At 56.9% G+C, this 25,904-nt stretch overlaps 1 protein-coding gene across 1 annotated transcript; it reads left to right on the top strand.

The window, feature by feature from the left end:
• Nucleotides 1–4,142: 4,142 nt before the first annotated feature.
• On the top strand, nt 4,143–19,969 carry FANCG (FA complementation group G). Its single transcript, XM_073343324.1, has 14 exons — nt 4,143–4,680; nt 4,811–4,901; nt 6,365–6,496; nt 7,170–7,363; nt 8,695–8,848; nt 10,870–11,000; nt 12,015–12,161; nt 13,038–13,198; nt 13,510–13,576; nt 13,929–14,269; nt 14,612–14,652; nt 15,395–15,559; nt 15,954–16,086; nt 18,059–19,969. Exons 1-14 carry the CDS (start codon nt 4,528–4,530, stop codon nt 18,168–18,170), a joined length of 2,022 nt encoding a protein of 673 aa, XP_073199425.1. The 5' UTR covers nt 4,143–4,527; the 3' UTR covers nt 18,171–19,969.
• Nucleotides 19,970–25,904: the final 5,935 nt, after the last annotated feature.

Genomic DNA, 25,904 nt, shown 5'->3' on the forward strand with positions numbered 1-25,904 from the left:
GTGGCGTGGCCATGGTCACACAATGCGTCTGTGGGCGAGCAGGAACGCAGCCCAGGAGTCCTAGCTCCGTGAAAATCACAAAACGCTGCCCCTTCTCACTATTTAACTCCCGCTGTGTCCCCTTCCAGCGCGGGGTGGGTCGGAAACTGATTTTGAATCTTTTATCTTTAAAATGTTTAAATCCCATTGTTCTTGTAGCGACAGGGTCGTCTCGTGAATCTGGGTACAGGCCTGGGAGCTGGGACTCCTGGTTTCTGATCTTCAGTCTGCCACAGATGGTGTGACCTTGGGCAAATCACTCTGCCTCAGTTTCTCCATCAGTGAAGTAGAAATAATCTAATTCCATAGAGACCCTGCACTGCGCTATCAGGGTGCACGTCTTCAGCGGGCTCATGGAATAGTTATATCATGAATGCCAAGGAGCCCCAGGTAGGATTCAGGACCTGTTATCCTGGTCGCTGTACCAAGGGAGACTAGGCTGCTGTCCCGAGGAACTGAGTCCAAGCAGCCAGATGACCCACCGGGGGCTATCGACACGCTTGCTATTTTGTATGTGTCTGTTACTAGTTCTGTAGTAGTTTTTCCAGCTGCCCTTGAACCTCGCCACTTAGCTGCCATTTCGGTTAACGTACCAGAGAGCCCCAGGGTCATGCTGCAGCACCTGTCCGCTGCGGGAAAATGAGTTAGAATCATAGAATATCAGGGTTGGAAGGGACCCCAGAAGGTCATCTAGTCCAACCTCCTGCTCGAAGCAGGACCAGTTCCCAGTTAAATCATCCCAGCCAGGGCTTTGTCAAGCCTGACCTTAAAAACCTCTAAGGAAGGAGATTCTACCACCTCCCTAGGTAACGCATTCCAGTGTTTCACCACCCTCTTAGTGAAAAAGTTTTTCCTAATATCCAATCTAAACCTCCCCCACTGCAACTTGAGACCATTACTCCTCGTTCTGTCATCTGCTACCATTGAGAACAGTCTAGAGCCATCCTCTTTGGAACCCCCCTTCAGGTAGTTGAAAGCAGCTATCAAATCCCCCCTCATTCTTCTCTTCTGCAGGCTAAACAATCCCAGCTCCCTCAGCCTCTCCTCATAAGTCATGTGTTCCAGACCCCTAATCATTTTTGTTGCCCTTCGCTGGACTCTCTCCAATTTATCCACATCCTTCTTGAAGTGTGGGGCCCAAAACTGGACACAGTACTCCAGATGAGGCCTCACCAATGTCGAATAGAGGGGAACGATCACGTCCCTCGATCTGCTCGCTGTGCCCCTACTTATACATCCCAAAATGCCATTGGCCTTCTTGGCAACAAGGGCACACTGCTGACTCATATCCAGCTTCTCGTCCACTGTCACCCCTAGGTCCTTTTCCACAGAACTGCTGCCTAGCCATTCGGTCCCTAGTCTGTAGCTGTGCATTGGGTTCTTCCGTCCTAAGTGCAGGACCCTGCACTTATCCTTATTGAACCTCATCAGATTTCAGATTTCTTTCATCAGATTTCTTTTGGCCCAATCCTCCAATTTGTCTCTGTATCCTATCCCTGCCCTCCAGCGTATCTGCCACTCTTCCCAGTTTAGTATCGTCCGCAAATTTGCTGAGAGTGCAATCCACACCATCCTCCAGATCATTTATGAAGATATTGAACAAAACCGGCCCCAGGACCGACCCTTGGGGTACTCCACTTGATACCGGCTGCCAACTAGACATGGAGCCATTGATCACTACCCGTTGAGCCCGACAATCTAGCCAGCTTTCTACCCACCTTATAGTGCATTCATCCAGCCCATACTTCCTTAACTTGCTGACAAGAATACTGTGGGAGACCGTGTCAAAAGCTTTGCTAAAGTCAAGAAACAATACATCCACTGCTTTCCCTTCATCCACAGAACCAGTAATCTCATCATAAAAGGCGATTAGATTAGTCAGGCATGACCTTCCCTTGGTGAATCCATGTTAATATTTAGTCAAGTGCTTGGAGAGCTTGGAAGCGTGATGTGCTGGTTGTTGCAGTGAATGGAAACTCGTGGTGCTTGTTAATTTAAAACTCTGAACTGCAGCGCTGAGGCTGCTGCTCGCTGGGCCCAGCCAGGGGATGAGGGTCCTAGGGGAGTTAGGGGTGTATTCGGTCTCTGAATTCAAGGGGTGCTACTGAGGAAGAAAATCCTGCCATCTGTTTCCTCTCTCAGCCTGTCAACACAGCACCTAAGCGCTGTTACAATTTCAGCATCCCAGTGAAACCTGGCCGGGGCCTGACACATTCTCCCCACTCCCTTCCAGGCAGGGGTGGGTGGACTCCGTGCAGAGAGGGGAGATTTGCATTGTTCCCGAAGCAGGGCCAGGCTGGAGTCCTCTGATGCCCCCTGAATGGGGATTTCAGTAGGTTATGACATGGGGCCAGGAGGGTCATCCATCATCTGCTCCTCAACCTTGTCCCTCCACCCTGTCTACTGCGGCACTGTGCAGAGACACTACCCATGGGATGCAGGCCTAGTCGATCATGGGCTCTGCAGATCAGGGCCAGTACCTAGAAATGGATCTGTCTGTGCAGGTGTAAAACTCCATTTTGGCCATGCACACCCCACCCAAGTGTTGGACAAGTGCAGTGTGTGCAGAGCTCCTGGCACGGGAGAGCCATAGACACATTTGTGTGTTTAGGTCTAATTTCTAAAGCCTGGGTGGGAAATCTCTATCAAACCTCCCCAAGAGGTGGGAGGTGGTCACAGACAGTGTTCTCAAGGCCTTGGTCCTGTCTGGTTTATTCCATAGCTTCACATGTCAGCTGTCAGCACCAGTCTATGATTAAGCCCGTTTCCTTTTACTCCTATTCATCCTATTTCTGTTTATCCTTCCTTGAAATGTTTTAAACCATTTGCCTCCCTTAGGGATGCCAACACCCTCTCAGTAGGTCCCTGGGCATTGCATTGCCTTTGCCCCCTGGGGAGGTTGTGTGGTCCAGCAGACAGCCCACAGCGCTGGGATTCAGGAGACCTGGTTTGAGTTCCTGGCTCTGCCATTGACTGACCACGTGGCTTTGGGGAAGCTGCTTCACCTTGAAGAAAAGGAGAACTTGTAGTCTCTAAGGTGCCACAAGTACTCCTTTTCTTTTTGCGAATACAGACTAACACGGCTGTTACTCTGAAACCTGCTTCACCTTGCTGTGCCTTAGGGACCCCATCTGGAAAATGGGGGAAACAGAGCCATTTATGTAGAGCACCTTGAGCGCTCAGGAGCAAAGTGCTCTAAAGATGCTGAGCACAACCGGGCATCTCTGTGGATCTGATTGTCACTTTTCTTTCCGCTGGAGCAACTCTGCCTGCAAGGGGGAAGTGGCTGGGGCGTCTCTGCCAGTGAGTAGAGATTTATAACAGAGCCTCGAGGGGGCAAACTGGCAGCAGTCCATCTAAAAGCATCACCTCTAGACAACTCCAGTCATGAGACAGAGTTGGTGAGTGCTCCTAACAGAGGAACGGGAAGTGGGAAGGCTGTGGTCTCTTTTCAGCTCTGGGACTGACTTGCTATGATCTTGGGCAAATTGTTTCACTTCTTGTGTCTCCGTTTGCCTAAACTTGGGATAATACTGAACTACCTGAGCAGGGGTATTGCCAGGCTGAGTTGTCTGTAAACTGCATTGAGATCCTCAGTGAAGGAGCTAGAAGCTACTTAATAAGGGTTCTTGTTTAATTATGTAATGGTGAGGTGGTGGGGACGATTTGCTTTGTGAGTTTGGATGCTGCTTCTCCGAACTAAATCCGAGTTGGGTAAGCCGTGACTGGTTTCTGAGCCCAGCTCGCCCGTTGTCCGCCAGCCTCCTGGCCGGGCGCACGGGCGGTGGAAGACTGGACGCGAGCAGGGGCCCGGAGGAGCTGGTCTGGTTCCGAGCTGCGGCAAGACGGCTGGTTGCAAATAAAGCGTGAGCTGCCCAATGGAGCGGGGCTCTGTCGGTGTGTGGGGCGGGGAGCGGCGCAGCCCCCTGCCAGCGGACGGGGGGCGAGGACGGGGGGCAGCCGGTGCACGGCAGCCGCTTGGCAAACTGGGGTGGGGGGGCAGCGCCGTGTGGCCCCGTTCGTAGCCGGGCACGAGCCCCCTCGGGGCGGCCGGGGCCGCCCTTAGCCCGGGCAGGGGCTCGGCGGGAGCAGGTCATTCGCAGCAAGCGGGGGCTCCAGGTGCGGCCTGGAGCCGGGGGGCCCCGCACGTGTAGCGCTCCAGCCTCCCCCGCCCCCCCCCAACGTGCTGCAAGCGGGGCGGGAACGGGGCTCGGCGCTGCACACACCGCAGCCAGGGGAGAGGCGGAGCCCGGCGCGCGCCCACCCAGCCCGCGTCACGCCCTCGAAGCCCGGGGGCGGGAGGGGGTTGGGCTCCCCTCGGCCACCGTACCTCGCCCCCGCCCGTGACAGCTCGCGCCGGAGCCACGTCAAATCGTCCGCTTCGCCGCTCCCTTAGCAACCGGCGCTTCCGGCCCCCTTCGCCAATCCCCGCTTCCGGCCCCGCGCGCGGGGGCCAATCCGCGGCTCGGGGGCGTGGCCGAGCGGGAGATGGCGCAGAGGCTCCATCCCCGCGGCCGGGCGCGCTCCGGCGAGCGGAGCCGGCCCCGCGGCTCGAAGCGGGCCCGGCGCGAGGCCCCCGCGGGGGCCGGCAGCCTGCGCGCGTGGACGGAGGAGAATGACGGGCTGGCCGGGGGCTGGCGGGTAGGCCCGGGGCGCGGGGGCCGGGGGCGGGCGGCGGGGCTCGGCCGGGGGCGGGCGGCGGGGCTCGGCCGGGGCGGGCGGCGGGGCTCGGCCGGCGGGGCGACCCTGACCGCGGCTTCCCTCCTTGCAGGCCAGCCGCTCCTCGGGCCCCGGGCGCGCGGCGCAGCAGGCGGCGCGGCGCTGCCGACTCGCCTTCGACTCGCTGCTCCGGAAGATCCAAGGTAGGCCCGGCCCCCGCCCCCGCCGCCCCGCCTCCCTCCCGGCCTGCCCCTGGGGGGGGGGGCGCCCCGACCCTGCCCCTGCCCCTGCCCCGCCGCTGAGCCCGGCCCCGGCCCCGCCGCCGCCCCGCGGGGCCCCGCCTCCCTCCCGGCCTGCCCCTGGGGGGGGGGGCGCCCCGACCCTGCCCCTGCCCCGCCGCTGAGCCCGGCCGGCCCCGGCCCCGCCGCCCCGCCTCCCTCCCGGCCTGCCCCTGGGGGGGGGGCGCCCCGACCCTGCCCCTGCCCCGCCGCTGAGCCCGGCCGGCCCCGGCCCCGCCGCCGCCCCGCCTCCCTCCCGGCCTGCCCCTGGGGGGGGGGGGCGCCCCGACCCTGCCCCGCCGCTGAGCCCGGCCCCCGCCCCCGCCGCCCCGCCTCCCTCCCGGCCTGCCCCTGGGGGGGGGGGGCGCCCCGACCCTGCCCCGCCGCTGAGCCCGGCCCCCGCCGCCCCGCGGGGCCCCGCCTTCCTCCCGGCCTGCCCCTGGGGTGGGGGCGCCCCGACCCTGCCCCTGCCCCGCCGCTGAGCCCGGCCGGCCCCGGCCCCGCCGCCGCCGCCCCGCGGGGCCTCGCCTCCCTCCTGGCCTGCCCCTGGGGGGGGGGGCGCCCCGACCCTGCCCCGCCGCTGAGCCCGGCCCCGGCCCCGCCGCCGCCCCGCGGGGCCCCGCCTCCCTCCCGGCCTGCCCCTGGGGGGGGGGCGCCCCGACCCTGCCCCGCCGCTGAGCCCGGCCCCGCCGCCGCCCCGCGGGGCCCCGCCTCCCTCCTGGCCTGCCCCTGGGGTGGGGGCGCCCCGACCCTGCCCCTGCCCCGCCGCTGAGCCCGGCCCCGGCCCCGGCCGGGGGGTGACACTGCCCTGGAGTCCGCGGCCCCGGCGCCTGGCCGCCCCGGCCGAGCGGGGGGCTGGTGGCCGCAGCCCCCCCGCCCAGGGAGCGCCCGCGGCCGGGTTTCCTGCGGAGTGCGTGCCCCTGGGAAGGAGCCAGGGGTCCTGGCGGACAGCAGAGCGGGTCGCTCTCGGCAGTAAGTCCCACGGCTGCCCCAGGGCCAGTGCCCCCCCACAGCGCCGCTGGCGAGGCGGTGTGGGAACGGCCACCCACCCCAGGGAGGCCCCGCCACCAGCGATGCTTTGCTAGAGTACCTGCAAGGGCTCTCATTTTTGTCCTGGAGCACCAAACCCCCCGGATACCTAACCAGCTGGGGAGGCATCGTCAGACAGCCTGACCCTTCCAGTAGCTGGGGGTAACCTGCGCCCTCAGACCTGCCTGATGCTGTCCCCGCTGTGCGATTCTAGGGCTGAGGTGGTGTATGGAGAACCAGAGCAGGAAGTGTCAATTGCTGGTGCAGGGCAGCCTGGTGAGATCTTCCATAGGGACTGCTGTTTGGTACACCCCTCATGCATCCAGCTAGCCTCTTGTTGCATTGGTCTCTAACTGCAGGGCTGCCGGCTGCTCTCCCCAGCCTCTCTCTGGAGCTTACTGTCCTCTACAACTCCCTGCTCTTTGCTGTTAGTGAGTCGGACGGCCTCGTCGAGGGAGAAGCAGAAAGACTCAACCATGGGCTCATTAGGGGTAAGGAAAATGTCCCATGTGTCTGAGAGGCAAGGTCGCTGGGTTGGCTGGAGCAAGGCCAGGGAGGGATGATGGATTGCTCTGGGCCGTCATATGAATAGCCTTGGCAGCTGTTTGAGGCTAGGGGTGAGTGAAGGTGGCAGCTGCAGTGTGCTGGAGTCTGGAGACTTGGGGCTTCAAAGGGGAACAGAAAAGCTTAAAAAACCCGAAGAGCCCGAGAGAGTAGCACAGCGAAAAGAGAAGTGTTACTAATTTACTTACAGTGATTTGGGATTGGGGGAACATAAGAGAAATGGGCTGAAATTCAGGGGAGGGACTCCGATAGCATTCAAGCGTGTTCCCTCTTGGCAGTCGTGAGTGTTTAGCAGGAGTCAGCAAAGCTAATGTGGCGGCTTTGACTCTGGGGGCTGGGTACAACAGATAGTTGATAATGTGAGCACCCTTAATTCCTCAGTGCCTGCATGGGAGAGCCCTTGTTCCTCTCTCTCCGTTTGAGGTTCTCTTCCTCCGACCGTAGCAAGTAGAAAGCTCTTCTGTGCCTCTCCTAGAGCCAATGGAGCTTGCACTGCTCCTGGCAGGGCCTCTCTTTTGCTAAGGCTCTGTCAGGCCGCTGGAACGGGATCAGTCCCCGAGCAGACTGACCCATGGTCCTGTGGCTGTTTTCCTCTTCTAGTGCTGGAGGCTTGCGGGGTGTCTGGGCAGGATCTCAGCACAGAGGAGCTCTGGCAGAAAGTGTTGCAGGATGTGACCACAGAAGAGCTGTGCGCACCTCTGCATCGACTAGGTGCTCTGCAGGGGGCGGTGTGGCTGGCAGCAAACTGCCTGGGGAGCGTCACTGGTCTCTTCCGGCTCCTGAGTGACACCAAGGTAACGCCATATGGCCTCTCTCCAGGTACTTGTACTGCACTTCTCCCCAGAGGATCAGTGCTGGGGCAGGGACCTAGCTGCTGACTGCCTGGCTGGTGTACGGAAGATTTGCTATACTGCACTGTGCCATGGGTCCCTCTCTTCTCGTATCCTGAATCACATAGTGGCCAGTACCTGATGCTTTAGAGGAAAGCTTAAATCCCGCCCCCCATGTAGCATCTGAGCACTAATGTGATGCTGCCCATACTGGAGGGGAAGGATTCCATTCTGCCCCTTGCAGGTATCACTTTGTACCCAGCAGCATGAATCTGGTTACCCATGTCACTCCTGTGAGCTGGCCAGGTGTGTATTCCACCCTGTCTGGGACGGTCTCAGACCTGCATGTGGAGATCAGAACCTGTGCACAACTAGTCCAAGTGCTAGGGGTCTGTGTTCGGACCAAGAGGATCTGAGTTTGATTTTCTGCTGTTACGGTGAGTTCTGAGTGGCTGTAGCATACGCTAGAGCAGTGTCTGTGCAGGCCTAAATGTGTGCCCAGAGGTCTGTGAGAGGGTGCCGAGTTGGTACAAATATTTGTCCTAAAACCATCCAGCATGAAGTGCTGTGTCAACGAAAGACCCGAGCCCATCAAGGCACTCCCCATTCAGCATGAATAATTCTCTCACTGGTACTAGAACTTTCTCCTAATGCCCGAAGCGCACTGAATGGCTCTCATGAGCCCACAGCAGAAGGGAGCTATTTAACACCCAACACAGTGAGATTCCTGGCAGGATCGCCAAACAAACTGGAAGGGAAGTTCATAAGCAGACCTGCAGCTTCTGTAGCGAGTGAGTTGCTGACTTATTCAGAGGTAACTGTCTCCTGCTGATTGGAAAGGCAGTGAGGGCTGTTCTTCCAGCAGAAGGGCTGTGTCAATAGGGGTGAGCTGTGGAGTCTGGGTATCACACACACAGGGCTCGTGGAACAAAGGATCTCTGGGATTCTCTCATGTTTTGAATGGATTGCACATGCATGCTGTTGAGCTAGGGGAAAGCACACTGAACTCATCCGGGGCAGGGAGGCAGGATACCAGACTAATGGGACCATTGGTCTCATCTAGTGCAGCAGGAGGTGGGAAGAAGCTTGCTGCTGCCAGAGCAAGTGAGAATAGCTGCAGGAAAGAGACTAGAGGGAGGCTGCTGTGGGGTGTGGTCCGGGCACATGGAGCTCGCAGTCTAACGGCTCAAGAGGCACGATACAGCCCCCCAGACCTGCTCTTTCTCTGGTCCCAGGGATTGGTGCCTCCAATGCTGAGTAATCCGCTGATGATCTCTGTCCCGTGCCTTTTGCAGGGCCCGCTGCCTTCTGCCCACGGAGGTGAGAATGAGCTCCTTGCACTTCTCAAGGCATGGAGTGTGCCTGTTGAGGGGGACACGTCGCCCCTCGTGGTGCAGAGCACCAAGGACTTGAAAGAGATACTATGGACCTCAGCTGCCTTCCTGCAAGGTATGGTTAGAGGGTGCCTTCTCCAGCCCCAGGAATGCTTCTGCTGGTCCTCCCCTTTCAGTGCCAGCCACCCTCCTGGCCCTACTGCCATCCGAGCCTGCCAGCACTGTGCCATCACCAGCTGGAGTTCCCTCAGCCATTCCCTTCCCTGGGGGTGGGTGCAGGAGCTGAGCGACCAGCCTTGCTCCAGAAGGAAATGTGTTTCCTGCCCTTCATGTTCTTATTTGAGTTAGCGTTGAACAATAAATGCCAATATCTTCTCAGATATGCATGTAAATTCCCTACTTCAGTTCCTGGCTCAGCCCTGCCCTGCAACATCACAAGGGCTCCCTGTGTCCCCTCGTGACTCACTCCCCGGCTCAGCCCTGCCCTGCGGTGTCATGGGGCCCTCCCCCCATCTACCCCTGTGACTCACTCCCTGTCTCAGCTCAGCCCTGCCCTGCAGCATCAAGGGCCGCCCCATATGCCTGCCCCCAGTGCCCCATTCTTCAGCCGTGCCGGGGATGAGAAAGGACCCCCTATCAGGCAGAAGGCTAGCAGGGGGCTCACGGTGAGTTCAGAATGGGTTACAATGCACCTGGGAGCCAGCTTTGCAGCTTCTTGGCTAAGTTTCACTGCAGTCTGATTGGAGCCTTGTCCTGCCCTGGTCAGGCCTCTCGCTTGCTCCCTGTCCTGACAGCCCTTGGAGCTCCCTAGGAGGTGAGTATCACACTGCTCAGAGGTGTCAAGTATCAGGGGGTCGCCGTGTTAGTCTGTATCCACAAAAACAAGGAGTCCGGTGGCACCTTAAAGACCTGAAAGCTTATGCCCAAATAAATCTGTTAGTCTTTTAAGGTGCCACCGGACTCCTCATTGGTACTGCTCAGAGAGTGCCCTTCCCACTGCTGACCCTGGGGGCAGCCAACTGATGGCAGTGCCTCTGTGCGTTAAACAGATAGGGAGAATTACATGTCCCAGCATGCCATGCGCCACTCTAAGCAGCCAGCTTATTTAATGCTGTGGCCTGTCCTCTCCACTGCCGCCGCACGCGCCCCCCCCCCCCCCACCACCCCAGGAGGATGCAGATGACTTTCCCTTTGTGTATTCCAAGTCCTAGCAGAGCAGAGGTAACCCTACTGGGCCCAAGGGCAGAGTTCCACCTGGTACCTGAAAGAGTCGGGAGGGAGGTTTGGGACGGCTAGCAAGGGAGGTAGTCGGTGCTGTCACACGTGGCACTGAATAAAACATGCCAGACTCCCAGCAGAGTCCATTCCCTGTGGAGCTCCTGGCCAGAGGCCCAGGAAACCCAGCACTGCTGGGGGGTTAGCATTATAGCTGGAAAATTCCCAGGTGGCTGTGCCCTCAGGAAGAGAGGAAGGGTGTGGGACAAATGTTAATTGGGAGGCAGTTTCAGGCAGGTGGGGTAGTGCCCAGGCAGGAGGGATGCCTAGCGTATGAGGGGTTGAATGCGTAAATAGATCACAATAAGTGACTGTCCCGAGGTGTGTTTCTGGGCAGTGGTCCAGACGCAAGTGGAGCCTTTGAGTTAGTGACTGAGAAAGGGGCAGGTCTGGAGACCAGAATCGGAATAATCCCACCGAGCTGTAGGCCTCAGCTCTCACCCCAAGCCCCAGCACAGTCCTGGCTGACCCTGCCTGCCTGCTCCCTAGTGGCATCTCGGCTAAGGCTCTGCAGGGGAATATGAATCCTCCTGGGATTGGTACGCCCCTGTCCAGCCTGTCTGGCTCTTGGCACAATGGCAGTGATGTTCCCATATCATGTGCATGGTGCTGCACGGGTCAGGGGAGGTCACAGTCCCATGGCAATGGCAGGGTATGCCACAGACGGGTATAACATGGTGTGAGTCATGGCACTGATTGGGGAGGGTCATTGAAGCAGGAAGGCTACATGGGACCAGATGGGAGGGGTGCAGGGAGTGCTGGTCACGGTGCCGTTCCAGGCCCGTGGGATAGCGTGAACAGCAGAGCCGAGAGCGGGTGAAGAAGATGGAGCGCAGAGAATGTTTTGTGTGTGTGTTTCAGGTTTGCAGGGCCTGGAGGCTGGAAATCTCCCTGCAGCCCTCTCCCTGCTCCAGGCAGCTGCATCCGGGTTCTGCTCCAAGAGGGTCCTGGCCCAGATCTACACCTGCATCGGCTGCTGCACTCAGCAAATGGTAACAAGCTGGCACCTGTCTCCCTGTAGCACGGGGCAGGGAGGGAACAAGGGCCAGTGCCTCCATCGCCCCAAGGAGAGTGACTGACGGGAGATGGACTGACAAGCAGAACAGCTCAAAGTGACCGAGTCTTGGGTGCTTGCATGGCCCTCATCACTGCAGAATCGGGTCCCTGCCCCATGGGTCTCTCATTTTGAAGGACAAACCTGTTCTGATTCTTCCTGCCCTGGGGAGCTGCATGGGGTGGGCTGCTTGTCACTGAGCGGGAAAGTGTGAGCCCATGGCTGAGGCAGTGCAGTCCAAGGAGTTGGAAAGCAGAGGGCGGAGAGTGGCACAGCAGGGCAGGGAGGGAGGCCCACACCACAGGGCAGTGTGGAAGCTTACAAAAACCCTGATCCTGAAAAGTGCTGAGCACCAGTGACGTCTCTGGTGCTGAGCCCAGGGGCAGCAGTGGGGCTGGAGGTGGGGGCAGAGTTGAGGAGATAGGATGTGACTTTGGAGAATCTGGTGCTTACTGCCCCAAATTCATCCTGGAGAGCCATCACTGCTCTTGGTGGGTGCAAGAACTGGGTCCTCACTGTGCCGTCTGGCCTGGCTGACGCCACTGGGACGTGTCCTGATCTGCAGAGGGGTGTGCAGCAAAGGGAGTGGCAGGGGTGGGGGAGGCGGAGGGAGGTGTTGCCTAACCAGGGATGTGTCCTAGATAGCAGGTCTGGCCGAGAAACTAGAGTGCCAGGTGGTTGGGCTTCGGTTTCCAGCCCCAGGAGGTGATTGCTGCCCTGCAGTGGGAAGGGTGCAGGTTAGCCAGCACTGCCTGGCCAGAGACCCTCCCCTAGCTCTCCATGCCCGGCTTGGCTGCTGCTCTGGGCCTCTCTGATTCCGGTCTCCCTGGTCTTTGGGGGCAGGGTGACCTCAGGCAGTGATCAGGTTTCCTGGAATGTTCTTTTCCAGGTGATATTCCAGCCATGTCAGCAGTGACTGATCATGCTGTGTGTGATTCTCTCCCGCCCCCAGGGCAAGCCTCAGACGGCTCTTCAGCACTTGAAGCGGGCGCTGCAGGTGGATTTCCAGTGCCTCTCTGCCCTGTCCCAGGCGGCGCTGGTATACCGCCAGCTGGGGGAGACGGACGCAGAGTTGGAGGCCCTGGCTCTGCTGTACAAGGTTTGTCTGTTCCCAAGGGGAAGCATCACAAGCCAGGTGGCTGCACTGATGTCTCTGGTCCAGCTGTGCCTGGGCAGAGCCTCCAGCACCCCCCACCTCCAACGTGAACTCTACCCCTGCGGCGGGGCAGGGTCAGTCAGGCCACTCACAGCCCAGTAGTGGCTGCTGCAGGCATCATCTCAGGCAAGCTGGGCCTTCAGCACCCCGGTTAGAAATGCAAGAGCCCTGCTGCTTGATGCACCCTGCTCATCAGGTGGACACTGGCCAGTATTGGGTAATCAAGGGTTGGGCTGTTGGACCAGCCGCAGGAGCAAGGTACACCTCACCGAGTGTATTAAATAGGAAGCTGATTGACGGGAGGTGACAGTTCAGTGCCCAGTGAGCACTCCTTTCAGTGGCAGGTGTGCAGTGGTGAGGGGGCACGTGTAGCGCGGGGGTCTCACTGGGCGCTTAGTAGACGATAAAAAATCAGGAGTTGGAAAATTAACTAAGTGCAAATGTGGGACTGAAGACATCTTTCCCGAGTTCCTGACAACACGGGACAGGGCTGACCAGGCCCACCGCCCTTCCGAGGGGAGAAACTGTTCTGTGCTGCTCCGGTAGCACGGATGTTTAATTCTCTCTGCTCTGCGTGGCTCTTAGAGATCCCCCGTCCTCTCCACGCTGCGGCGCTGGCATCTGTTCTCCACCCCAGAGGTGGCTGCAGTTCAGCGGGTGGGAGGTTGAGAGAAGCCCTTTAGGGGACGGTGCAGGAGCAGTGAGCGATATAGACTGGCTGGACTGGGATGTCTGTAGTTGGACTTGACTGCAGCTCCCTGGGAGTGCCAGCAGGGATCTACCATGTGGTCTGTTTCTTCCCCCCCCCCACCCGTGCAGGCTCTGGAGACCCCCGCTCAGGAGGCTGTCTCCATCGATCCTTGCTTTCTAATCCGAACGGAGCTCCTTGTTCACACCCCGGCCCTGGCATCCATGTTCAGCCGCAGCCACCCGTCGGAAGTGAAGTACCTGCTGGCGCAGCGATGCCTCCAGGCTGGCAGGTAAAGCACTCCCCACCCCCTGCTCACCTGGGACCCTCCCTTCTCTGGGCACCCAGGTAAACCCCCGTTCAGCATCACCCATGTGTCTGGGTGGTGATGGAGCAGCAGTTCCCCCCTGCAGGCTCTGCCCTCCGCACGGGGACCAGTACCACTGGCTAGAGTCAAGCAGGAGGCTGCCTGCACAGCTCTGCTGGAACTCATCAGTCCTGGGCCTGCTAGCTGCTGCTCTCCTTGGGGTCTTCCCTGTCCTCCAAGGACCAGGCTGCTCCCTGGCAGCCTGAGGTACCTCCTCATGTCGCTCTCTGTCGCAGGGTGGGTGAGGCAGTGGAGCATTACCTGGATCTTCTGGCTCTGCTGCAGGAGGGGCCGCAGCACCAGGTAAGCCTCTTGGGAAGGAATCCACATGGTGTGTTGGGGTGACTGGGTTCCCGTCCGAGGACTCCCTGGGATTCATCAGGGCAGCTCCCTCCATTCCTCCAGCTAGCGTCTCCTCTACCTGTCCCGGAATCTCTGCAGGGACAGAGCCCCCGCCCCTCTCTGGAGGGCACCCCGAGCCGCAGAGTAAAGGCTAACGGCCTGGCCTGGGGTTCGAGAGGTGGCATGGAATGGATCGTGTGGTGGGGAGCTCACCCACCCAGTACATGGGGGGGCCCCCATGTTTTCAAGCTGGACTCTAAATTTGGGTGTCGTTGCGGGTGCTGAGGGTGATGCTGTTGCTCTCGCTGCTCAGGTGCCCCTGCACGGCAGGTCAGCTCTGCCCAGGATCCCGGAGGTGTTCCTGGAAGCTGCGTCCGCCCTGGAGCAGCTCGGGAGGTACCAGGATGCCATAGCTGTGTGCGAGGAGATCATCAGTCGCACGGATGACCTGATCCCAGAGACGCTGCGGATCGAATTGGACTCCGGTGCTGGAGGGGAGGTGCCAGGGAGGGCCGGCTCCCCTTCACCTGGCATCCCGCCCCAGCAGAAAGAGAGCCTGCGCTGTATCGTGTGGAGGGCGGCTGCATATCTGCACCAGGGCCGGGCTTGGACCAAGCTGGGGGAGAGCAAGGAAGCCATAACACGGTTTACCAGGTGACTCCATCTGCCGGCAGGGCGAGTCCAGGTGGCAACCAAGGGCTCAGCTTGGAGCCTGATGGGGCGGTTGGCTGGCGTGAAGCAGAGTGCAGCTTGAGAGCCCTTCCCATGGGCAGGTAGCCTCCCTGCCTTGGAGGGGAGCCGTGGGGCCATTTGCAGACGGGGCCCGTGTGGCAGGGTGGGGGTGCAGGGGCCCCCCGTCCAGTGGCTCTGGGGCAGCGTAGAGCTCAGCAGTGTTGGCTGTGACACACAGACGTGGGGCTGGGGCCACACGTGGCTTTGACGTGACCTTCCCTTCCGGGAAACGGCACTGAAATGATTTTGACCTTTCCCCTGCAGGTGCCTTAATGTCCTCCTGAGAGTCCAGCTCGTGAGCGCAGGTACAGTACAGCCCAGCCCGCCCGCTGCGGTTCCTGCGTGGGAGGGACCAGCCTGGGGGCTGGCTAGTACCTGTCCGGGGCTCTGAACGTGGAAAGCGCCATGGTAACGCTCAGTAGCAATAGGGGGATTAAACGAGGCTCCATGCCCGGCAGGAAAGTACCTGTCTCCTTGCCCTGAGCCATGATCTGCTCTGGACCGCTGGCAGAGACTGGCTGATGGGACAGGGCTGGGGAAGCTCAGCTCAGCTCTGCCCTTTGCCTGTGTTCTCACACCACTCCCTAATGACCGTTCAACAGCTATGGATTGAGGAGACATGGGGAGAGTCCAGGTTCTAGGGAATGGATTTGGGCTTGGTCTTTAAGTGGCTTTTTCTGGAGAATTAGCAGGGTTATGAGATAATTGTGGCTTGGTCCTAATTTGCCTCCATCCCTGTAGGATTTGTGCAGAGAAGGGATCTTCAGTCAGGCTGATTGAAAACTTTAATGTCCTTTAGGGAGGTCCCCTGCACAGTCTCTTAGACAGGCCTCCCTGTGACCCCAGCCTCTTGCCCGTTAAGATTCACACTGGAAGCCTTTTTGCTGCACAGCGTTCAGCTGGGAGCCAGTGCTGCCCTCCCAGCAGAGCTTTCAAAGGGGTGGGGGAGTTGGAAATATTCACAGGCCAGCGCTGCCAACTTGGGGATATGGGGAGCGGTGCCCAGTGGACACCACAGCCATGTGTGGGGTGTTCTTTCCATGCCAGCCAGCATCCATAGCGGTGAGGAGATGGCAGAGGCCCTGCCCGAGGCAAAGGTGCTCCAGAAGATCAGGTTGCTAGCTCTCCTCGGACGAGGCTCCCAGTTCCAGGAGCTGGGTCGGGACAAAGAAGCTTTGATGAATTTCCAGCACAGTTTGCAAGTTTGCCCAGGTACCAGAGGCTTGTATTGCTGCGGGGCGGGGCTGGGGCTTCCACAGATGGTGATGCGCTCCCACTGGAAATTGGAACTGGTTTGACAATCCCCTGGGTTCCCTCCAAGCTGCAGTGCCATTCAGCAAGGCCGCCTCTAACCCAGCCAGACCAGGACTGGCTGAATACACCAGAGTGCCTTTGGTTTCTATGGCAAACTCTGTCCTGGTGAAAGGTGCTGGCCTGTCAGCCCTAGGGGGAATTTTGGGCCAGTGACCCAGCTGGGAAAGGCTTCCTGCCACATAGCTGTGCCCCTCCTGGCTCTCAGCCTCCTGGATGGTTCAGAAACCCCCACTGGACTCCTTCTAATCTGTTCAGTCCCCGGTGTTGGCTGAGGTCCCTCTGTGTGTTGCAGGTGACCCTGCTGCCACCTCTTACCTGCTGCAAGTTCTGTGGAAGCTGAACCGACGACAGGAAGCTGCTGCTCTCTGGCAGAAGGTCCACGCGGATGCTGCCCCAGCAGATGGACAGCAGGAAGCAGCGGGGAGGTGGGTAAGGTGCTTGGTGGCTGTGGCTGGTGCTAGGCCAAGGCTCTAGCTCCAGAACAGCGGGTTGAAGTAACCAAAGCGCTGTGTGGCACTAAGGCAGCTGGAATAGACTAAGGGCTTGCCCCACTCCTGGTTCTGGGCCTCAGCGCCTGTCTGGGCCACACCTGCACACGAGTCCTCCAGTGCTTGCAGGGCACAGGAGGTGGGGGCAGAGTTGAGCCCACTGCACAGCATCGGGGCAGTCATTTCCCAGCGAGACCCTTTGCAGACAAAGGGATGCTGCAGCCCATCCACCTGCTGTGTTCAGCTCTGACGTCTAGCAATGCTCACACGGGTGGCTCCAGACCATCGATGCCAGGCTGTGCCATTGGCCTCGATTGTTACTGCCCAGCTAACCCTCCCCTGAGAGCCCAGAGGAGCAGCTTGTTAGCCCTGGACTGACACCTGGGAACCGGCTGGCTCTAAGGGAACTTGAGGGCCAGGTCAGGGTGGATTTCCTGCAGCAGAGCATGGAGAGAGCCCCAAAACTTCCTGATTCCACCTCCACTCCGGGCTAATATGGGATCTGCTGCTTTCTTGTCTTTTTGCCCTGTTGGACTTGAAATCAGCAGGCGCATTTCAGGAGGGCGTGTCCATGGGCTGAGAGGAGGGAGTTGGCATGGAGCCCATAGGTAGGAAAAAGAGTCAGTCCCCAGGCGGGAGGGTCCAGCAGAGCATGGGATTCCTTGTAGAACAGGGAGTGGGGCCTGACAGCCAAAACCTTAGTGCCATCCCTGCTGGGGACCCTGAAGCTCAGCTTCGTTTCAAGCCGGATCCCAGTGATTTCAGATCCAGTTCTGCTGCTCGCTGTTCGAAAAGGAGCTTGGTAAATTGTGGTGGGAACAGAGAAAAGCCACAAGAAAGATAAAAGGGTTAGAAATCCTGCCTTATAGCAAGGCTCAGTCTGCTTAGCTTCACAAGGGGAAGGTTAAGGGGTGACTGGATCAGTCTATAAGAACCTACCTGGGGAGCAAATCTGTAATACTGGGTTCCTCAGTCTCGCAGAAAGAAGTCAAACACAGTTTGATCACCGGTCGTTGAAGCTAGACACAATCACACTGAAAAGCTGTCCCTTATTTCTAACTGAGGGGACATACCACTGGAGCAATTTACAAAGGGATGGGGGGGGGATTCCCCATCACTGGCACTTTTTAAATCAAGATCAGATGTTTCTTTTAAAAGCTCTGCTCTAGGAATTATCTGGGGGATGCTCTCTGGCCTGTGTTCTACAGGAGGTCAAGACTAGATCATAGTGGTTTCTTCTGTCCTTGGAATCTATGAACCCTGCAAATAACACCTCCTGTTTCGCTCGTCCATCCTCCGGAATCCCCACAGCCTGTACAGCCTTGTCCTCACTGGGAAAAGGGCTGTTTTTACCATGCGTTAAGATCCTACTGTTGACAGCCCAAGTTGTAATTCTAACCTGTTGCTGGTGGTGAACTCTACACTCCCCGGTATGGTTTATCTCCACCCACTAGCACAAGCTAAAACAATGGCTGCCTTGTCGGCACTAGGATTTTAACATGTTAAAAACACCTTTATTGTAGTGTGGCCATGGCCTGTGTCGCCAGCCCTGGCTAGGAGAGGATGGAGTATGATGAAGCCAGAATTACCCCTTGCCCCAGGGCTGCTGTCGGACCTGAAGCAGCTCCTGCCCTGGGGCTAAGGAGCTTGGACAAAGTGGTGTGGGATGAACCTGGTGCTAGGAATTTTCTCCTGCCCAGCACCTTCTCCGGAGGCAGCTCAGACTGGAATGCTGCTCTGGGTAGGTTCCAGTGCCTCGGGCAGGCTTCAGAAGCCAACTGTTGCTATCTCTGCACGTAGCTCACAGGGGTGTCTGTGATCCCAGCTGTTGTCACTCTCCCGCCAGCTGTCCTTTCTTATGGTACCCAAATAGGCCTTTCTCCCTAACCAGTTCCCTGGTCTCTTTCAGACCCTACCCGTTGTACCTGGTGTCGTGTCTAAAGCCGGTGAACCTCCCACATGATGAGTCTCTTGCGAGAAATCTGCAGGACTATCTGAGGACCAGTGGCCAGGATCCTTAGAGCCATCCCCGTCTCCCTCCCCACAGTCATGCAACGGCTAAAATCTCCTTCCCTGCAGAGGGCAGCAGGATGGCCTTAGGCTCTGGAGGCTTTCCCGGGACTCTGGCTTGCCCTTGGGCAGAAGAACTCTTCCTAGCCAAGGCACTGAAGCACAATGAAGCTATTTTTTGTAATAAAAAGGACATGGGAGCAGGCCAAGCCCCAGTGTGTTCAGCTTACACACTCTTCTAACCCTCTCCTGGACTGTATACATTAAGAGCGAAGCATTGTGTGCTTCAGGGTGCTTGCCCTGGCACTGTCGGGAATGGCAGGAGCCTCCTGCCTCCGTGTCCCCTCGCCATGGAGAGTGGGGCTGCCTGCGTGCTGGATCCATGGGGCCACGCCTACCGTAGGAGAAAAGGTGTGTTTTAAGATGTCACCTGGTGTAGACAGGGCAATCTGTATTTCTAACCCCTGTTCCCTGCTGGCAGTTACTCTCTTGTGTCCTGGCACCAGAGCCGTCACTACACATGGGCGTTCCTGGCACCAAGCTCCCCCACTGCCTTTCTGTCTGAGCCGAAGCAGCTTCCTCCAACTACGCTGCACCCAGGGGCTGTGGGGGGGGGAGCAGTTCCCAGGGTGAAGGCAGCTTAGAAATGTCTCAGCGGAGAGAGGCGGGGGCAGGGTATCCATGTTCTCTTCAGTGAATGTCACAATGGAGGTGGGAGCTTGTGGACCAGGGAGGCCAGGGCTGTGCTGGCTGGATTGTCAGGCCAGGGCAGGAGGGGGTCTGCTCAGATATGGCTCTGCATCGGCCCATGCTGGGCCTGGGCTGTGGGGAGAAGAGAGGTCAGACCTAGCTGCCCTGGGGGGCTCTTTAAGGGGGGTGGGGAAGGGTCTGGCATGGAGGAGAGGATCAGCTCCATGTGTAATCACAAGGCAGATGCTCTGTGTGCTTGGTGGGCTGATCTCCAGTATGGGGCAGGAGCTCTCCATGGCGCCATACGGGGTCTGTGTGGGGAGTTGTGGAGGAGATCTCTGCTTAGTGAGTTGAGAAGGCACAGGGCTGTAGGAGGGTGCCCCTAGCTGCAGGGTCTGAGTCTCCTGAGTCAGGGGGTCTCTGGGAGGGGGTATGCAGCCTGTCCAATCAGGAAAGGAGGAGGGAAGGGGTGGGGGTAGCTCAGTGGTTTGAGCATTGGCCTGCTGAACCCAGGGTTGTGAGTTCAATCCCTTAGGGGGGCATTTGGGATATGGGGCAAAAATTGGGGATTGGTCCTGCTTTGAGCAGGGGGTTGGACTAGATGACCTCCTGAGGTCCCTTCCAACCCTGATATTCTATGATTCTAAGTGCATAGGCTCCTAGCCAATCAAAGTCAAGCGCTGCAGCTTCATGACCACCTGTGGTGTGAGGGGGTGGATGTGTGACCATGGAGTGGGGGCTGGTCTGGCAGGCCCATCTGCTGCAGGATGGGCCTGGGGCACAGTTGTGAGAAGCAATGGGAATGAGCCACTGATTGAGCCTCTAAAGAAGGGAGTGACCCCCTAAGGGAGAGAGCTAGGGGGTGGGGAACTGCCCTGGGGGGAACCCTTCATAGAGTGAGGGAGTTGAGACACCCTCTCCCCACAAGCAGGGGACCCTCTGGGACATTCTCCCCCTCCATGCACATAGGGTGAGACTGACTGGGGAGATTCACTGCCCCCCCAACACACACAGGTCTCTGGGGCTAGTCCCCAATATCTTCCCTGTGCCCCTGGTTTTTCAACGCTTTGTCTTTTCTAATGTATAAGTGAGTAACATTTCTCATGTTTTTAAGGAAAAAGACACAATCTCGAGTAGTTTTAAATGTTCTCCTGCGAACGTTTTGCTTTTCTACCAAAGAAAAATCTAGAGAGGGACAGGGAAGTAATGAATCAATTCATTAATCTGAGGAGAACAAAGCTATAGAAGGCTAAAACTGACACCCTGAATAACTGATAGAACCAGCAACCGTCTGTCTAATCAATGAGAACTGCAGTAGAGTTCAATCAGTTCACCCCTGAAATGGAACTGAAAGGCAGTGGGAGGAAATAGTTTTTCACCAAAGCATAATTAGACTGCAGAACTCTGGGCCTCAGGCAATCAGCAAGGCTCAGACCTTGGTAAGATTCAGGGAGCGATGGTGCAGAGCAGGCAGGCGCTCAGCTCCCAAGGCCTCATCCGATGCTGCAGGGAAAGCTGGGGCTTGGCCTTAGGAAGGGGGCAGCAAACCTGCAGCTTGGCTCGCTGAGCCCCTCGCAGCTTGGCTCGCTGAGCCCCTCGCAGCTTGGCTCGCTGAGCCCCTCGCAGCTTGGCTCGCTGAGCCCCTCGCAGCTTGGCTCGCTGAGCCCCTCGCAGCTTGGCTCGCTGAGCCCCTCGCAGCTTGGCTCGCTGAGCCCCTCGCAGCTTGGCTCGGCTCCCAGTCCCATTTCTCTCCCCCGGGGCTGGGTGGTTCCAGTGCTTGCCACGGAAGGGAAATGAACAGTGGAGGATGCTGGGGAAGTTGTGGGTTCCCCCTGCACAAATGTGGGGATTCTGGGGGGAAGGAGCGGTGTCCCTGTCTGCGTAGGGTTTTTATAGGTTCCAGGGCCAGAAGAGACCCCTGTGGCCATCTGGTCTGACCTCCTGTATAACCCAGGCCTCTCAGACTGCCCTGAATTAATTAATTTGCTGTTTGAACTAGAGCAGATCTTTTAGGAAAACATCCCAGCTTGATTTGAAAATGGCCAGTGATGGAGAATCTGCCACACCCCTGGGTAAACTGCTCCAGGGGTTAATTACTATCACTGTTAACATTTTACACCTTATCCCCTGTTTGAATCTGTTGAAGCAGCACATGTGCACAGGCTGGGCACTCCTGCCTTAGCTGGCCTGTCTGTGGCCTGCACTGCTCTCCCTAGGGCCATGCTCTCTCTCCTCCTCAGGGGCTGGGATCTGCCTGGGGAGCCTTCCTGCTGCAGCAGACCCTCTGCACCTAGGGCAGTGCTAAACAGCTCCTCCAGGCCAGCAGCGAGCCAGCATGACCCTGGGGAGTTGACTGCAGCTGACGTGATGGGGGCTGTGCGTCTCTAGGGCACAGTGTGTGCTGGGCAGGGCTGAAGACCATCTGCTTCTCCACTGTCCACGTGCCAGGTAGCAGCTGTTCTGAGGGTCCAATCTTTGTCCTGCACGTTACGGCCAGTTCCTGCACATGCTGCCAACATGGTAAGGGAGGCTGTTACTACTAATGATCCAGTGCCCATCCTTCCCATACTGATAGGTTACTAGCGGGCTCCGTGACCATCTCTGTCCCCAGCCGGCTGCACGAATAAACTATATTCTCCTGCCGGCCCTTCTGGGCTCTGGAGAGCAGCAGGTGCTGAATTTGACTGGTGCCAACAGAGACCTGCGCGGGGCCTGGCAGACTGTTCCAGAACCGTGGCAGGTAGATGACATAGTACGGCACCCATGCTTTTTGGGCGGCTCATTGCGCTGGTTGCCTGCTTGCATTTTTCGCGGAGACATGGATGGTTTTGTTGCACAGGGTAAGGGTGTAACCTGGCACTTAGCTAGTGCAATAGTAGAGAAGCATTAATCTCCTTTCTGCCATTATATGGGGGTTAGCACAACCTGAGTTTTTAAAGCCCGTGTCATTGATGGCAACGTTGCTGAGGGTGGGGCCCATGGCATGTGTGTTAAACACACCGCTGCTCTGATGTTGTGGGATGCCTGTGCGTATCAGGGCTGGGAGCTGAAGGGAGATACCACTAGGATGTAGCCCCCAGAGGCTCCAATCAGAGTCAGGACCTCCTCAGGCCGGGCCCGGCACAAAGACTGAGGCAGACACGGCCCGAAGAGCTCATGAGTGAAGGAAGGGGACAGTGGGAGGAGAGAATGGGGGCTGTGCCGATGTTAGATGAGATTATGCGTGTGGCTGTGCTGGGTCTAGAGAGTAATAGCCAGATCTGGGGAGGTTCAGATTAGCTTTACATGGGCATGAGGCAGGGCCCAGTGCGGCTGTGGGTGGATTTTGAGAGTCCACACCAGCTGTATGTGGTAGCATCAAGCACTGCCCTGAGCTGACATGCACACCTGGACTTTGCTGCCCTCTCCTGACCACATGGTGGAATGTCAGTGCAGCATCTTTGGCCCAGGGCAGAGACTGCGGCGGGCGACTTGGGTGCTTGTTTATATCCAATTAGCTGAGAGCCTCCTGCCCTACAATCCGGGTTCCAGGTGGTCCTGCGCCCCACAAGAGCCGAGCCAACAGCTCCTGTGCCTGCCCGTGCCTCAGGCTCCTGGATGATGTGGCTCTGCTGTTCTGCCCTGGGAAGGGAGCGACAGCAGTCCCCGATCATCATTTATTTCTGCCCGTGCCCAGAGCTGTGCTATGTGCCTCCCAAAATGTGGGCTAGGAGCTGACATGGTAAAGGGGCCTAAAGCATAGGGCGGGGCGGGGGAGTGATGCCAGCTTGATGGCGAGAGCCGGGGGTGCTGTCTGGCTTTGTGCCTGAACGGATGGCCTCACCCCAGCCATTCCCCTCTCACTTAACAGATGAGTTTTCCATTAGCCCTGCCCCTTAGAAGGAAATATTTAAATAACGAAAATACATTTAAACCCCCTCCAGCCCATGGGTTGGCATTAAAGGGGCTGTGATGATAAACACATTTTGTTTCACACCAGTGCAGGATGATTTGTGTAATGAGAACGGCTACTGAATGCTGTGCCTGACGCCAGGGACTCTGTGCCCCATATATGCGCAATCCCAGTGGTTACCTGGGTTTTGCAGGCAGCAGTGAAAGGCCCATTACTTGTTTTGCTGGGCAGGGCTCACGTCACGGGCTGAAGAGCTGTGACTGCTGGTCAAATGAATGCATTTCTGCTGTGGAGACAGGCTTCCTCCAGAAGGGAAGATTAAGAGCCTGCCTGCTGCCCCTTTGGAAGGAGGCTCTCAGAAAACGGTAGGGTGCATTAGCAGATCTCTCAGCGCCTTGCTGAGTACTGTGCTGGGAGAAAAGTCAGTCCTTTTCTGGAGGAGGTGGGTTGGACGCTCACAGCCAGACCCAGGAGAGAAGCTGTGACTCTGTGTCCAGTTGGACCTGAGTTACTAGGAAAAGAAAAGGAAAAAACCTGATGGTGGCACTGATCCCTGTCGCTGTGCAGTGTGCTGGCTGAACGTGCAGCTTGTGGCGTGGCTCTTGCTGGGGGTGGGGAGGTGCACACAGGCCAGCGGTGGGGTCGCAGTGGTGGTACTGTCCTGCCAGAACAGAAACGCTCTCCATGCCACTCCTGGCCAGAGGGACAATGTCAGTTTTCGCCCTGCCGCTGGCAGGGTTCAGTCACTGGTGATGTCAGCAATGCCCCCTCAGCTCCCTGTGCCCTGGCTCGGGGAGCTGCAGCAGCAAAGGCAGGGTGGCTGCGTTTCCTGGGGGAGGAGGCTGACAGAATCAGCATTTGTTCGGGGCAGGAACAGCACAGTGTACATTAGACGTTGGCTGGCACAGCTCCACCAGCCCAGGTGTGGAGGGGTCTGATCTGGCCCAACAGGGACCCTAGTGCCAGGGCTGTCCTGGCAGTACTGCACTCTTGCCGGCTTAAGCTACAGCCGCACTCGGGTGCTCCACTGGCCTACTAAACCAGTACAGCCACGCTGGCAAAGCGCTCCTGGCGTAGATCGGGTCTGAGAGTGAGCATGGCAGAACACGCCCTTCAGTACCGACAGCTCATCGGCTCAGTCTCCAGATCACTGGCATTGATCCATTTCCTCGCCTTCCAAAAGGAAGGGCCCTCCTCCTGCCAGAATCTCTGTCCTGCAATGCTAAACTGTATTATACTGTTCCAGGACTAGTGTGAGGTGCTGGAACAGTTCTTATAGAGGGGGTGCTGAGCACCACAAACTGTAAACCCAGTATATAATGGAAACCCCTTCGAGCCAGGGGGTGCTGCAGCACCTCCCGCACCCCTAGTTCCAGCACCTAGGCTCTAGGGCGTGCTGCGTGCAACATACCCTACTTAAGCTCACAACATGTGTTACCCCAGAATTGAGGGGTGTTACTTCAGAATTTGACCAAGCTAATGGCAGCCGTATTGTGTGCATTCAGCCCCCATGAATTAATAAGCAGGGCTTCTGGAGGCAAGGTCAAATACTAGCTGCAGGCTTGCAGTTTCTGCTAATCAGAATCGGAGGTGGGGAGAAAAGAATCAACAAATTATGAGAGTGAAAGAAAATAAATGGATGGAGACCTTGAGTCTGGGCGCCCTTAATATAAAAGCTTATTATAGCTAAGATTGTTAGGAATGTTTTGTTGATAAGTAGTGGATTGAAGTTAGGAGAAGTGATGACCCAGTAGGGGGTCACTATGAGCTATATGTTTGTAAAAATTAGTTACAAAAAGATTAGATAATAGAGTGGTGGGGAAGTGACCGGCCATCGCTGACCTGCTGCTAATTACTTGATACCATCTCAGATTTTAGGTAATTATTTGGGATGTTCTAGACCTATTGCATATGTCTGTGTGTGCTTAAATCTAATAAATAGTAGTTTTAGATAAGAGCACGCTTACTTGTATTAATCTTTCATCAGCCGAAAGCTCTGTGTTCCCATTGATTTATTTCTGATACCACCTGGAATGAACCAGTTAACTTACCACTGCTTTGGGTTCTGAAAACCATGGGTAACACACCAATTGCTGGCAGTGCATTAAAGTGAGCACATCTCTGGTATATCTCTCTGGGGAGGAAGTGCTGTAGGCAGTCCATGTCTGGTACAAGAGTCTGACCTGCCAGTAGTAGCCCTGTAACCTATCATGTACAAGGAGTACATGACATGGTGTCAGAAGTAAATTAGGCCAGACAAGAACAGAAAGAGAGAGAACAAAGGTTGCAGGATCTCATCAACATACCACACTTCAGTGTCCCAGAGAACTTCACCTTTGATAGGCCTTCAGAATGGACAGTCTGGAAGCAGTATTTTGCAAGATTTTGCATTGCTACAAAACTCCGTAAAGAAACTGGAGATATTCAAGTATCTTCTTTAACTTATGCTATGCGGATGTAGGCAGACTATATCTTTATCTTTACTGAAGACAGTCACAAAGATGACTATGAAAGAGTTTTGGCTATGTTTGATACCTCAGAGAAATGTGGTTTATGAAAGAGCATTTTTTCACCAGGGAATTCAAGAGCCAAAAGAAAATGTTGAATGTTTTATAAGAGCTCTGCATCCATTGGCTGAAAACTATGATTTTGGGGACTACAAAACATGAAAATATCAGAGACAAGCTCGTTATTGGGTTAACAGACAAGAACCTCTTGCAGCATCTGTGATTAAAGACACAGTTAAATCTACCCACAGCTATACAGATAGCAAAGCTCTCTGAACTAGTCAAACAGCAGAACAAAAGGCAGGAGGCACCATGAAAAACTTGAAACTAGCTTAGAAGCTGTAAACATACCCAGCATGAGGGCTAGAAGTCATTACCATGAAATCCATGAGGCTATGAAGACATTCCAAGCAAACTCCAAAGCTTTTCAGAATAAATATACAAGATATGGAAAAATACATAGCCCAATAGATGTATGTTTAGCCAGAGGCATGTGGCGTAATAAATGCACAAAATATGGACATTATGCAGCTGTTTGCTGCACCAAGGCAGTCAGGGAGGTGACTAACATCACAGACAATCAAGAGCCATTGTTTCTGGGATCTATCACTTATGATGACACAGAGCCTGCCTGGAGAGTGAAGTTAAATATTCAG

This window comes from Lepidochelys kempii, chromosome 5, assembly GCF_965140265.1.
Source record: "Lepidochelys kempii isolate rLepKem1 chromosome 5, rLepKem1.hap2, whole genome shotgun sequence".
NCBI classification, from domain to species: Eukaryota; Metazoa; Chordata; order Testudines; family Cheloniidae; genus Lepidochelys; species Lepidochelys kempii.